Source organism: Clupea harengus, chromosome 21, assembly GCF_900700415.2.
Source record: "Clupea harengus chromosome 21, Ch_v2.0.2, whole genome shotgun sequence".
NCBI lineage: Eukaryota > Metazoa > Chordata > Actinopteri > Clupeiformes > Clupeidae > Clupea > Clupea harengus.
The window spans coordinates 12,044,853-12,059,852 of NC_045172.1; the positions used below are offsets into that span (position 1 = coordinate 12,044,853).

A 15,000-nucleotide genomic window follows, 5' to 3' on the forward strand; every position below is an offset into this window, starting at 1 on the left:
ATTCAGTAAAAATCACTAATGACAGGCCTGCTTCTCTGGCCGTGGAACACCACACTGAATCCATGCACTGGCAGTTCCACTTGTTATCTCTATTTAACTGTATTTCTCTCCCCAATCATTCTCACTGTTGGGACACTCAAGCCACGGGCTAAGTAGGCAGGCAGAGGCTAATGAAGGAGCCAGTGGAACATCTTTCCTCCTAATTCTCGGGGGTTGCCATCCGCTGTTCCACCTTCCGCCCGAGCTGAGAGGTTTGGAAGCCCAGTGAGACTGCACCTCGGCTGGGGCAGGCTGGGTGTGGAGACTGGGCCCTCCGGCACCCTCAGGAGACCGGCCGGCTGGTTGTTAGTCACAAGTCACTGGACAGATTAAAAGCATGATTTAGCGGCGTGTTGATTCTGTGCCGTCTTGTTGAGTAATTTGTTACATTTCCACGTCCGTCTCAGGTCATTAGTGCTTTTGATTTTCTTTTTTTCCCCCTGTTTCTCATCCTCCAGGCTTAACAAACCAGTGATCTGTGTGTGTGTGTGTGTGTGTGTGTGTGTGTGTGTGTGTGTGTGTGTTGCTCTAGGCGTTTTTTCCAAGTGTGTGTTTGTCACCATGCAAGGATCTTTTAGTGAGCGACGGAGTGTGTGTGTGTGACCTGAGTCCGTGTGAGTGCAGGGTCTCTCATAATGATTAAGTATACTCTCAAATTCTAGAGCTTTCGGCAGCACCTGAGTAGAGACCAGTGATCTGGAACCCATCTCCTCACTGCACAGCAAATATGGGTCATTTAGATGAATGTGTTAATGTGAGGCAAGATCGGGCGGAAGGAGAAAAAACAGAGCGCAAAGGAGGCAGAGAAAGTTTTGAGTGGGGGGGTGTTTATTTATTTATGATCATAGCACAATAAAACGCTCACAGAATGAAAAGATGAGGGGAAAGAATGGGCTCGAAGAAAGGGGTTTGACTAGAAATGGAAGAGTGAGAGAGAGTGAGTGTGCATTGATCAAGGCCTTTACCCCTGAGGCCTCTGGATTTTCAGCACACTGCATACTCTATATACTTCCAAGGGCGTATATATATATATATATATATATATATATATATATATATATTCCATGATCAAGGGTGTCCTCCAGAGGTGATATGTGTTTGTGCTTTTGTACCACGTCTGGGATGGGCCACTCATGGCTATGCACTTAGCAACAATAAGTTGGGTAATAGGGAACGTTCTGTCTCCATGGCAGCGAGTGATGTCCGTCAACTCAGATACTCTGTGTGGAGAGAGGGGGGGGGGGGGGGGGAAGAGAGAGAGAGAGAGAAGGAGGGAGAGGCTTATTGGTATGATGGACAGCTCAGAGTACCCAGAGGAGACAGCCAAGTGACTGGATTCAGACACCCTCTCCCCTATGGTGGTTCCTTGGTATCTTCCCCATCTGGCATCACTCGGCCCTTTCTCCTGTGTCATGTTTCCCCATCTGTCCCACAGCCTTTCACTCTGCAGTCTCAGATGTGGCCCTGCTGTGTGAGTTTGGACCTGAAACTTGAAACTTCCTTCAGGGTTTACAGGTGCACTGCTGATGACTGTTACCTCATGTGCTGCTGGAGACGGCAACAGTGAGGAGAGTGTGTGTTTGTATGCTCTCTAACTCTGCACTGTTATCGAAAAGCGAAAACAATAGTTTTACAAATGGAATCAATTTTCAACTCAACAGTTGCAATTCATCTTCCTTTTTTCCTGCACCAGCGCTCGTAGGGCCTTGGGCCCGATGTGAGACACAGAGACCGCATGAGAGAGAGAGGGAGGGAGGGAGAGAGAGGGAGGGAGGGAGGGAGAGAGAGGGAGGGAGGGAGAGAGAGAGGGAAGAAGAGAGAGGGAAGAAGAGAGAGGGAAGAAGAGAGAGGGAAGAAGGGAGAGGGAAGAAGGGAGAGGGAGGAAGAGAGAGAAAAGAGAGAGTAAACAGAGAGAGAGAGAGAGAGTGTGAAGTTGTGACTGAGGGAGTCTTCCTTCCTGTCCTCAGAGGTTCCCAGCCGGTACTGTCCCCTGCTGAAAGACTTCTCTTCAAGACTTCAGGTTGCCACAGTTTATGCTCAGCATCCTCACAAACAAATGCCCATTTCTTACCTTCAGTCAGACCTCCCCTACAAGTGGTCTGTGATCGCTCTTGTTCTGTCCTCACCGTTTCCTCTCTCTCTCCTCTTCTTCTCTCCTCTCCTCCTAAACTCTCCTCCTCTCCTCTCCTCCTCTCCCCTCTCCTCTCCTCCTCTTCTCTTCTCCCCTCTCCTCCTCTCCTCCTCTTCACTTATCCCCTCTCCTCCTATACTCTCCTCATGTCCTCTCCTCCCCTCTCCTGTCTGCCCAGGAGCGGTGTCTTGTTAAATAGGCCGAGACTGGTACCAGATGGGCTGGGGTGCAGGGGATGTTTGGCAAGGTGCCTGCAGGATATGTCTAGTTTGCGCTTTATTTCCAGCGTAGGGTTGTGTGTGTGTGTGTGTGTGTGTGTGTGTGTGTGTGTGTGTGTGTGTGTGTGTACGTGTGGAGAGCCACAGCCTTGGGGTGGATGTTCCAGGGGGAGCGGCCTAGTCAAGCTGCCTTAGCCACCAAGTTAGCCAGATAAGACGCCTCATTTTTCTCCCTGATTTATGACCGCTTCTGTTGCCCCGCGATGGCATGATGAATTTGTTTTCCTCCGTCTTTAATGTTCAGCTTTGACAGAGGCAGAGAGACGGAGACTGAGTCCTCTATCTCTCCTCAGCTCTAACAGGATGATGCTGTGTATGTTACCTTGGCTACACACACACACACACACACATCACAGACACTGCCACTGCCACTGCCACTGCTTTTCCCTCTGTGAGAATAAGTGACTGTTACAACCCGAGTTAAAAACCAAATAGAGACAATTTTTCAAAATGTCATGACAAGGAGCTCATGCAGGCCTAAACTAATGCATTTCTTTTTTTAAAGTACATGATTTTCTTTATAATGGGACAGAATGGAGCTTCCTATTGTTGATTTGCCAACTGAAATGATTTCACCGTAGTAGAGGCATAGTAATGGCGTGTGACACAAATGACAAATAGCCCTTTCCATATCAAATCTTAACTGGAATAATACTCAACACTCCAGAGGAGACCTTTTTGTACGATTTCTGAAGCCAATAATCACGTTTTGCCTAGAAAATATTGTTTCTATTCATTCTGAGCAGCTTCCTTTGCTTTTGAACCAGTAGAACAATAATAATGAACGGGCAAAAACCAGTTCAGCTCCCAGCCCCTCCCAGTGCTCCCTGTTAGACAAACAGCTTTGGCCAGAACCATTCCTTGATGGGCTTGTTTAAATCAGACCAGTGGTGGAGAAAGGAACAGTGCTGTAGTTCTGCTGGTTCCTAACCCAATGGAAGTACATTAGCGGTACTAGGTCAGAAGATTAGCTCCAAGGCGGGAACGGGTGTCCTATATGTTCTCCATATAGAACAAAGGTGAGAGTGAGAGTGAGGATTGAAGTTTTGTCATTTCAGTGGAGTGGGAAGGAGAGAGCAAAGAGAGAGAGAGAGAAGGACAGACACTGAGAGAGTGATGAAGATTAGTACAGAGGGAAGAAGAAGATTGAAGTTTGTCATTTGGGTATGGGTAGGCGGATAAGAGTGCTAATGAACGCCAAGAGCCTCTCTCAGCAGAGAACACGCACAGACTCAGTTCAAAGCCGCCGCGTGTTCAAGTCATTCTTTTTTCTTTTTTCATATCCCCACTTTTTTTTTTTTCTTCTTCTTCTTCCTCAGAGACTGCAATCATTCCCCATGGATTCAGCAGCAGCTGTTTAGAGTGGGAGACTGAGTGCTGGAGAGGAGGTGGGAGAGAGAGAGAGAGGTTGTGAGGACGATGTGTGCTGCTCTATGGGGAATAGGCTACATCAGGACACGCATTCACACACGCGCACTCACTTCCACAATAACGTGCTGTGGTCTGAGACCTTGGAGAAGTTTTTCCCCTAACTCGAAGTGCACTTTGGTCTCAGATCGTGCCTGTGTGTGTGTGTGTGTGTGTGTGTGTGTGTGTGTGTGTGTGTGTGTGTGTGTGTGTGTGTGTGTGTGTGTGTGTGTGTGTGTGTGTGTGTGTATACGCGTGTGCGTGCCTGTGTATGTTTCCATGTATTTGAGAATCTGATTGCGTGCAATTTCCCTGCTGGTGTGTGCTTACACTCTTGTGTGTACCCCGGCTGACATTTGCCTGGGGTTGTGGTGCGACGGGCGTTTGGAGCTGCGCTGTGGATGATTGATACTGTTATTCAGAGGGAGCTGTTTATCTCTGGCTGGGCTCCTTCTGTGATTGCTGGCATCCACCAAGGAGTGAGAGTAATGCTGGTGTACTCGCTCTCTGTCTCTTACACCGACACACACACACACACACACACACACACACACACACACACACACACACACACACACACCAAGAAGAGAAGCCCAGGTGTGATCGCCCTTTATTTACGTTAATCACACCCTGCAGCATATCCCTTTAAAAAACAATATGAATAAATAACCACCCTAACCCACCCGACTCTTCTCCCCCCTCCCCACCCTGCTGCAAAGCCAGGAAGTGTGTGAACATGAAGGGCTCATTTCCATACCCATGTCTCAAATGAGATGCCTCTTCACACACTGATAGGCCCGCCACTGTCAGATTGCTGCATATGATGAAAGAGTTTGTTTGATGGCATGTATCTGTGGCTGAGCGTTTGCGCGTGTGTGTGTGTGTGTGTGTGTTTGCGCGCACACATGACCCCTTCTGTTTACTGCATAGTAATAAAATAACAGAATCTTTGGCTCATAATAAGAATGGCTGCCCCTTGTTCCTACCCCTTGGGTTTGTAAATCGCCCACAATTGTATTATAAGCGTTTCTACAGTCAATCGCAACTCAAACCGTTTAATTAGTGTTCTTACGGATTCACCCAATACTCCTAGTATTGGCAATGTCAAAATCTGTTCTTGGGATAGGCTGCTGCATTGATGCCTACATGGACTTGAGCCTCACTGACAAACTGTTAAAATACCAGCCTTTACTGAATGCCCTCACACAGTGTAAATACCAGCCTTTACTGAATGCCCTCACACTAGGGCTGCAACTAACGATTATTTTGGTAATCGATTAATCTATCGACTTTTTTCGATTAATCGACTAATCTAATGATTATTTCCTATAGCAAATTAAAATAACGACTCAAAATGTTGGAATTTGATTTTCAAATGTATTTGAGTAACAAATTTAATCATAATACATAAATTAAATAGTAATACAAATTAAAGTGCAAATATGCTTTTAAAAGTAAAGAGAAAGTGCAAATAAAGTTTTAAAAGTAACTCAAATTAGCAATCAAGCCTCTGCAAGTGCAAAATAACGCAAGAATAACTGGGCTTCAAGTGACATTCAAATTCTTATGAAAAAACTTATGAAATATATATTTTTTCCACAATCTTTTTTTGAAGAATGCTAAGTGGAGGAGGTTAACTATTCAGAACAAACGAAAATACAGGCTACTCTGATAATTCACTGATTTACTACATTGCACTTAACATAAATTAAATAGCGTTAGCAAGCATCCTCCATGAGACGTTCTGTTTTCCAACATGTAAGCTTAAACCTTACTATAAGTTATAGATATATCATATATGTCTATGATAATTGCTGCTAGACACTCACTGTTCGTGTGCTCCCACAGCTCATTCTCTTTGAAATACTGGAATAGTGCTTCTTTAACTACTAATAATTGACCATCATTGAGAAAAATGACAACTTTTCTGTTAGCCATATCTCATATGCAGCAGCTACTAAAGCTAGCTTTGTTTATTGTTTCCATGGTAACATGAGCCGTCTCAGAATAATTCGCTTTTCAGTCGGCCATTTCTGATATGCAGCACATGAAGGTACGAGAACGGAGGGCAAAGAAAACGGTGCATGATTTGTATGTTAGGCTATTTGCAGATTCTGTTCCATTTTTCTCAATGATGGTCAATTATTATTAGTTAAAGATGCACTATTTCGCACTTCCTATAGTGCATTGCAATGCTGAATGAAAATTACCGGTAGCTCTGCTAGCGTCTGCCAAAAAAAAAAAAAAAAAAAAATTTAAATATATTTTATGATGCGTTGACAATAAAAATCATCGTCGTCGTCGATTACGTCGACTAATCGTTGCAGCTCTACCTCACACAGTGTAGATACCAGCCTTTACTGAATGCCCTCACACAGTGTAGATACCAGCCTTTACTGAATGCCCTCACACAGTGTAGATACCAGCCTTTACTGAATGCCCTCACACAGTGTAGATACCAGCCTTTACTGAATGCCCTCACACAGTGTAGCTGCAACTGTAAATTGATTGCTCTGATTTATGGTAGTCTGGGTCATGCTCCTGGGATCTGTGTTCGGGGTTTGCAAATGGTGGGACTGAACAAGAAAGAGTCAAAAGACCCAAAACTTGCTAGATATTGCTCTGCACCAGCTGTAGAGCTGTACTATGTTTGCTATGTTTGCACTTTTGATGTTGTGGTATTGTATAACTTAGGTGGTATAGCTGGCATCACATAGCTGATACTGTTATTTCACTCAGTATTTGTCGATCCAAATTAAATGATTGTGTGTGTGTGTGCGTACAAGAGAGAGTGTCCTTGATTTGATGGGGGGGAGCTAGGTTGTTGCAGTAGTATAGCATGCCTACTTATCAGCAATCGGCACTTTGTCATCGCGATGCCTCCCTCAGTTTCCCGTCCAGTGAGCCTGCATCAGCTGATTATTCCTCTTTCGCGGGTGTCTTTACTTCACCTGCTGATGGCATGCGGGAGGAATCAGGCATCTGTATGGCCACCTATGCATGCTGATGAGACATCTGTCAGGACCCTGGCGTGGCCCTCTCAATATCATCCCCAGCCGTGTCCTCCCCGTGCGAGAGCAGGGCTTTAAATTACATTTTCTGTCCGATGCCAGGGCTTCATTGCTCAGTGTCATTCCCTTCATTACTGAAGCCTCAGCGCTGAGCAGAACAGAATAACAATCAGAACCACTGGACTTGCAGAGAAAAGAAGTCTGTGTGTGTGTGTCTGTCTGTCTGTCTGTGTGTGTGAAAGTGGGTTTGCAGGTTTTTATGCATGTGTCGTCTTTGCGGACTCCTGGTGGTATTGAGGAGTTGTGTTCTCATTGCTAGTCTTTCTATTGAGGGAGCATCTAGTCCTGTTCATGTCCAAATGACTGTGTGTGTGCTTGTGTGTGTGTGTGCGTGCGTGCGTGCGTGTGCACGTCTGCTGGTGTAAATCTGCAAAGTGTAAATTGAGCCTGTGTGTGTGTGCGCGTACTGCGTCTCCTCTCCTGCACATGTGCACCATTGATAAAGACCTTCCGTGTCTGTGTAAATGGCGATCATGTAGTCCTACCCATGTCCAAAGTACAAGATCTATAACCGAACCGAGCTCACGTCACGTCCAGAAAGGGAATTCTAATTACAGGCGTTTATGGCCGTTTACTCCGCTGCTCTCTCTCTCCCTCTAAACACTTTGGTGTATTTATGTGAAGGCTCCATCTGGTGTGAAATTGATTGATTCTGCCATGTCTGCCTTTTCTTCTCCTATCAGATAATTGATGTTTCTGTCTGTTGCGGTGTGCCCGTGTGGCGTGCATGGGTAAATAAGCCCTCCGTTTATTATTCATCAGCGCAGAGTTTTGCACCGGAATCTCATGTTGTTTAGCGAGTGGCGGCGCGAGCGAGCCGTGGAGTTCTGCTCTTTAAAACTTTAGATGGAATGCTCCCCAAATCCCACTGATTTTTATCTGTTAGGGTGCGCACACACACACCTGCAAGTTTACACACACACACACACACACACACACACACACACACACACACACACACACACACACACACACACACAATAAACAATTCAACGCATACATGTACACGCACACACATATACACACATTCTCACTCAGACACACACACACACACGAACATGCACACACACACACACACACACACACACACACACACACACACACACACACACACACACATACATTCTCACTCAGACACACATGCACACAGCTTTACCTCATGTTGGCGGGGCCTTCATGAATTCCTGAGCAGCACCATGGAGTCTTCCCTTTTTCATTTTGTCGACCTTCCTCTCCTTCCCTTCTCTCTCTCTTTACATTATTAGGCCGTGTCCACCTTACCCACCCTTCTCTCTTCCCTTACAGTCCAGCTACATTCCATTCTTTCCATCTGTCTCTCCCTCGCTCTGTCTTTCTCCCTGCTCTCCTTCCCTCGCTCTGTCTTTCCCCCTGCTCTCCTTCCCTCGGTCTGTCTTTCTTTCTCCCTGCTCTCCTTCCCTCGGTCTGTCTTTCTTTCTCCCTGCTCTCTCTCTCTCCTCGCTCTGAATATTGATCCTCTGATCCCGTGGAAGCGTCTGAGTACACCATCTCACTTGAAATTGGCTGTGGCCCGCGATCCTGATTTTTCAATTACCCCCTCCGTCTACCCTGCTCACAGTCTCATTGATGCAAATATGGCTAAATCATGAAGCCAAATAGATTAGCAGTGTGGAATGTAATCGTAAAGTCAGATATCCTCTTTTGAGCTCTTTATTTTGTGTGTGTGTGTGTGTGTGTGTGTGTGTGCGTGTGTTGTGTGTGTGTGTGTGTGTGTGTGCGTGCGTGCGTGCGTGCGTGCGTGCGTGCGTGCGTGCGTGCGTGCGTGCGTGCGTGCGTGCGTGCGTGCGTGCGTGCGTGCGTGCGTGCGTGCGTGCGTGCGTGCGTGCGTGCGTGCGTGCGTGCGTGCGTGCGTGCGTGCGTGCGCAAGGCATAGGCATAGGCATATAGGCGGCTGGGTCAATAGTAGTGATTTATTTTCTTTACACTGTTGAATGTCCTGAGGAAAGACCCACCACACACATTTTAAATGTTTAATGTCCTTTTCCCCTGCTTTCTGGATGTGTGCTGTGTACAGATGCAATTTGCACACAGGTTTTGATAAATGCAATTGCATCTCTTCTTTTCTTTATCCTGATACTAGTTTCAGTGATGTAGGGAGTTGCACCTAGACCTTGCTACAGTGGAAGGCTGTACCTGATGTTTCAGTTTTTTAACTCTCACTAGTGCTTCTACCCTGTCTCTCTTCTCTATCCTATCTCTGTCTCCGTGTCTGTGTATTTATCGATCTGTCTATCTATCTATCTGAGTGCATGTCTTCAATGCTGTCTTTTCCTCTCTCGTATTTTGGCATAATTGTCCTCCTCCTTTCCGCCTTCCGTCTTTCATCCCTGCGACAGTCCCCTTGTCTGCTGGGACTGTGGGCTGTTTGCGGGTCAATACCTAACTCTATAATCGATACGGCATCTCCCGCTCGGCCGAGCGAGCGAGTGAGTAATGACGAGGCACACTCATCAAGCATCTGCGTTGTTTCCTAGGCCAAGAGCCCCAGTTCGCCCCCCCTCTCTTCTTCGGTAGTCATCATCCCCCCCTCCTCCTTTCCACCCCTCCACTCGTCTTCCCTCTTCTCTCTTCTCCACCCACATCCCCGACGCTATCCCCAGGGCGGCCCCTTCCAATCAGGGTCCGGTGCTGCCAGCAGCCTCCACAGCCTCCTCATCACTCCAGCGCTGCTCAAATATGTTTTGAAGACTCCGGGCCCCTTGAGAGGAGGAAGGGGGAGTGAGTGGGGGTTGTTGCTGTAGGCCTGTATCATTAGTGTCCTTTTGGGAACAGGAGATTTAAGCCACTGCCTTTTGATATTATCCCCCTCTTCATCTTCAAGTACATGGACACACACACACACACACCAGCCGACACACTTGTATGTGTTAGGGCTGGGTGGTGTATTGACTTTTTAAGGTATATCGATATATTTTCAAACCATTTATATCGATATAGTTTCATGTTATGTTAAGAAACCAGTTTCTTCCGTAAAGTTCCGCCAGTGTTTGCATCTCTCCTCTCTGTAAAGTCAGTTATAACATTTACTAAAAAACAGCTCAAAAAGTTGTCAACTTGGACACCAGCAACAAGTCTAATTAGCTAACTGTTAGCTAGTGAAGCTAACATGGTATGTCCACTAACTTCAGTTAGGAGCTGCACGTATTCTCTCATATTCTCAAATGTCATTGATCACCTGATTATTTAATACGTTATTTAGTTTGCTTGTTTGATCATATACATATACAACATATACATCCAGGTAACTTGGAACTTACAGGGCATACAGTCTGAAGTGAAGACTGAAAGTCAGAAAAGGTGGAAAGAAAGTCATAGAAGAAGAAATCTCATTTTGAGCTCATAACTGAGTGATGAAAGCCATTTTGAGGCGATGTGATGAGTTTCAGGATGGCCAAGCGCTCAGGGACGTGAGAGTGGGGTCTTAAAGATTCACAGAGAGCCCAGACCGGCTGCATGTGAATGATCCACATTATCCTCAAAACACATCTCCCACTCTCATCTTTGGAACTCTACTCACAAAACAAGTTTTCCCTTTTTATGGTATTTCTTTACATAAAATGCTTTTTCCGTCACAGTATTCATAATACACGCCAACACTCTCTTTTTATATTTGTGATACATGCTGAAGACTGAACACTCGCTAGTTCTCACTTTACATCCACGGCACATACACAAATGTACACAGAACTTATTCTTCTTCTGTGAGCCATCAAGAAAAGTCTCCAGATGTAGCTTTTGCATGCCCACTGGTAAATACACGCGTGTAATGCAAACACCAAGGTGTGGAGTGTTAGCCTAGATTCGTCTGCACTAAATACAATACCCCTTCTCTCTTTCCGCTGTCTTTCTTTCACAATTGCTTCATTCACCATTGGGTCACCTATACCGTTTTTTTTTCTTTTCTACTCGCACTTTTCAGTTCATATCTCTTGGGCAAAATCCTCTGTTCTCGCTTTCTCTTTTTTGTTTTGTGCAGCACAGGACTAAATGCCACATTTTCCTCTTTTATCTCTAATTTCTCCATCCCTCGCTTCCCTCTGGCAGAGCAGAGTGCTGTCTTGGGGCTGATGGTCAATTCTCCCTGTAATTCTGCCTCAGAAGAACACCCATGCTTCTTGACTCCCGCCTCCTGAAAATTGGCTATTGATGCTTTCAGCACTTCCATATACAGAGAGCAATTTCATCTGGCCTCAAGAACAGCATATTTCATTTCGCACACACGCACACACACACTCACACTCACACTCAAATGCTAAGTGGTGTGAGGAACAGTTCCACAGTGAAATGGGGGCCTGGGTAGTAGATGAAACAGGCGTGGGTTTTGTGCTTACCTACTGACAACCTGCTTCATTGTACCTCAGTACTTTATATTACACCTTGACAAGATAAGCCATCAGTAAAGCTTACTTTTGTTTTTGTGAGTGTTTGCTTTAAGGCCGCTTTTGTGCAGGGTTGTGTTTCTGTATTTTTGTTTGTTTGTTTGTTTGTGTGTATGTGTGTGTGTGTGTGTGTGAATGGAGGCTTTGCTGTTTGAACATCAGAACAAAGACTTGGTGATTGTGTGTGATTGGAGGCTTGGAGTGACGCTCCATGAGTGTTTCTGCTTGTTTGTCTTCTCTACCTCCCACTTATCCAGCACTGATCACACTCCTAAACTGCACACACACACACACACACACACACACACACACACACACACACACACACATCACACGCCGGAAGCCAAATAAAAGAGTTTCTAATTGTGTGTGTGTGTGTGTGTGTGTGTTTGTGGTAGCATACGTATGTGTGTGTATGACAGAGATTTATTTTGTTATTTGTTTTCTATGAGGAACTCCCCAGGCCAGTTAATCAGAGCCTCAGTGGATACCCTCTCCCCTTCGTTACAGAGCCTGTTAAGTTCGCATTAAGCCATTCTCACACAAAACAATGGAGTCAAATCAGCAGAGATGAGAGGGCCGAGATTGCGTCGGAGCGGATTAAAAGCAACATCTTCGCTCCATTAGTTTGCCTTGAGCTCATGGCTCCTGGGAGACAGCTCCAGGGGCTGCTGGGAAGTGGAAGTGATCTGCTGGCGTTTAATAGTGACACACACAAAGGGGCCCCTCGGCTCCCGTCTGTTTAATAAGAGGAGGCTGTTTGTAATGCGCTGCTTTTTATATGTTATTGTTATAACGAGTGAAACTGACAACGGATATTACAATGAAACTTTTTATTAGTAGAATGGAGGATTCTGTAATCTAATGTCTGTGATTAAACTAAACCTTTTGACTCCGATCTGTTTTATACTGAGTGTTGGTTAGCATATTCATGATCAGAGACAGCAGTCATATTAATGTGGATCTGTCTGCTCATCACTACATGAGTCCCGCACAAACATGTTCAAGCTGAATGTATCGACAGAGAAGGGCATGTTCACACTGAATTCGTCGACAGAGAAGGGCCTCTTCAAACTGAATTTGTCGACAGAGAAGGGCATGTTCACACTGATGTTCCTCCTGGTTAACTCTTCCTGTTTGTTCTTCACAGCTGGGTGCAGAGTTTTGGTCATGAGGGACTCGGGTTGCTCCTGGACACGCTGGAGAGACTGCTCTTCAAGAAACAGTAAGCGGGAAACTACATTTCCCAACATGCACTGCACTCACTATCCTCTCAATAGCTGTGTTTCCATCCAACTCTCATATTTTAAGCTCTTTCATGAAAATTCGGCTAAAGCAAATGCAAGTCTGTACACGTTTCCTTCCGCTGTGTGGTCAGAACAACTTTACCAGAAACACCAAATAAAATCACAACAAATGCGAATAAACTAATTTCCATCAACCTTAGTCGCATTATACCTTATGTACCCAGTGAATACTTTTCTTATCTGACTTTATGTGAATTTCAAGCATTTCCACTCAGGATTTGCTATTCAAATGATCGACATTTGCATGAAAAAGTTGGATGGTTCTGTCCTGTCAGACCTCGTCATGCTAGCCCAGACACTTTTCTCCTCATACATGCCATCCATATTATATAAACCATGCTTTTCCTGAATACATTTTATAGAATCTATAGCAGATGACAAACTTTAGACAAAGGACCAGAGCGTCGAATCAAAGGGTTCTTAGAGATGTATTCCAGCGCACTCCTGCAGGGAGTCAGTTCCAACATCAAGGTAGACAGGGAAAAGACTAAAGAGCATCACAGTGTTACAGTTTAAATACCAGTCAACCATGGGGTCATGGGTCAACATTGGGGGGGTTCTGGATCACACACACAGGCCCAAAATGGTGGATACGTGATGTGTATTCCACCACCTGGGTCAGGGAGGATGTCTGCTAGGGTGTGACGGAACCGCTGTAGAGCCGACAACTTTGGACAAAAGACCACGAGGTGAATCAAAGATTTCTGGAGGTGTATTTCAAGGTACTCCTGCAGGGAGTCAATTCCAACATCAAGTAGAGGCAGGCAAAAGACTAAAGGGCATCACAGTGTTACAGGTTAAATACTAGTCAGTCATGGGAGGTTACAGTGGGGTCAAGGGTCAACATTGGGGATGTTTTTACAGGTCAAGGTTGGGAAGGGGGCATGTGAGTGGGAGGGGAGGTGACCTTCCTACGGAAGGTTCCGGAACACACACACACAAAGGCAAGATGGTGGACAGATGATGTGTATCCCCCCACCTAGGGCAGGCAGGATGTCTACTTAGCATAGGCCATGGTTGTGGCTTCCCAAGGGTGTGCCCAGACTGTCAATACACATGGCACACACACACACACACACACACACACACACACACACACACACACACACACACACACACACACAGGAGAACATACTTTCAATGGGATGGTAAGTATATAAATGAATGGTAATATCAATTTCCATCAGGTGCCATGGACATTTGTTCCTAAAGCCTGTTTAGCATAGGCTCTGTTGGTGGCTTGAACTAGGGGTGTTGGCCAGACTATCAATACACATGGCACACACACACACACACACAGGAGAACATGCTTGCAATGCAGTAGTAAGTATATAAATGAATGGTAATATCAATTTCCATCAAATTGTTGTCTTATTTTTTGTGAGCAAAACAGCCCGGTAGACATGCCTGTTTCATTTCTGTGTTCCAGCCAAGAGAAAGTGGACCGGAAGAGTCAACACAAAGTCATCCAATGTCTCAGAGCCTTCATGAACAACAAGGTGACCCATGTCTCTTACACACACACACACTTTCACATATACACCCGGATTTTAATTAAGTAACAGAAAGCCAACCAGGCCAGACCTCTCCATATGTGTAGTGATCGTTTTATTGTGTACCCAGATTAGGATGAGGTGACTGATCTGTCAGCATGGTTTTTCTGGATATAGTTCTTCACCTCTGCAACTCCCATCCCTCCCACAGAAGTGCACACACACACACACACACACACACATACACACACACACACACGCGCACACACACACACACACACACACACACACACACACACACACACACACACACACACACACACACACACACACCACATCACATTCCCCAGGAGCCAAAGCCTCATGGCCATGTTGAGAGCCGATAAGAGCCCAGCCGGATGAGATGGAGAGCCCTGGTGTGTGTGTGTGTGTGTGTGTGTGTGTGTGTGTGTGTGTGTGTGGACTCGCCAGGGTTCCCATGATCTGGGCTCCTGAGTGTCTGCACAGCGCCTCTAATGATTTGGCCGCCACCGTCAGAAGAGCTGGCTCTGAAGCGTGGGGTCTCCTCTGATCCTGCACTCCCTCCTGTGATGCGCTGAAATGGGCCACGGGTCCAGAGAACCCCCCCTGAGGACCATGGAGAAACATCAGTAGCTCCAGAGCAGCTCTCACGCAGCGCTGGGCCCTCACTAGTTCTCCTATTTGAAGTTAAACATGCACCAGGTGCTAAAATATTGGTCTTGACACTTCTCCAACTGCAGGTTCACCTCAGGCTACCAAAGATGAATTTGTAAGTAAGTAAGCGAATAGCAAAATAAATAAATAAATGGGAATACATACGTGAAGTTGGAGTCTA

General features: G+C 45.8%; 1 protein-coding gene across 5 annotated transcripts in view; it reads left to right on the forward strand.

The window, feature by feature from the left end:
* The window catches only part of LOC105911673 (protein diaphanous homolog 3), a 250,044-nt gene that overhangs the window by 79,940 nt on the left and 155,104 nt on the right, over positions 1-15,000 (forward strand). For all 5 annotated transcript variants that reach the window (XM_031558192.2, XM_042702906.1, XM_031558194.2 and 2 more), the window contains 2 exons: positions 12,495-12,569; positions 14,081-14,150. In XM_031558192.2, coding sequence (XP_031414052.1) covers positions 12,495-12,569; positions 14,081-14,150 — 145 coding nt within the window. The remainder of the gene's footprint in view (positions 1-12,494; positions 12,570-14,080; positions 14,151-15,000) is intronic.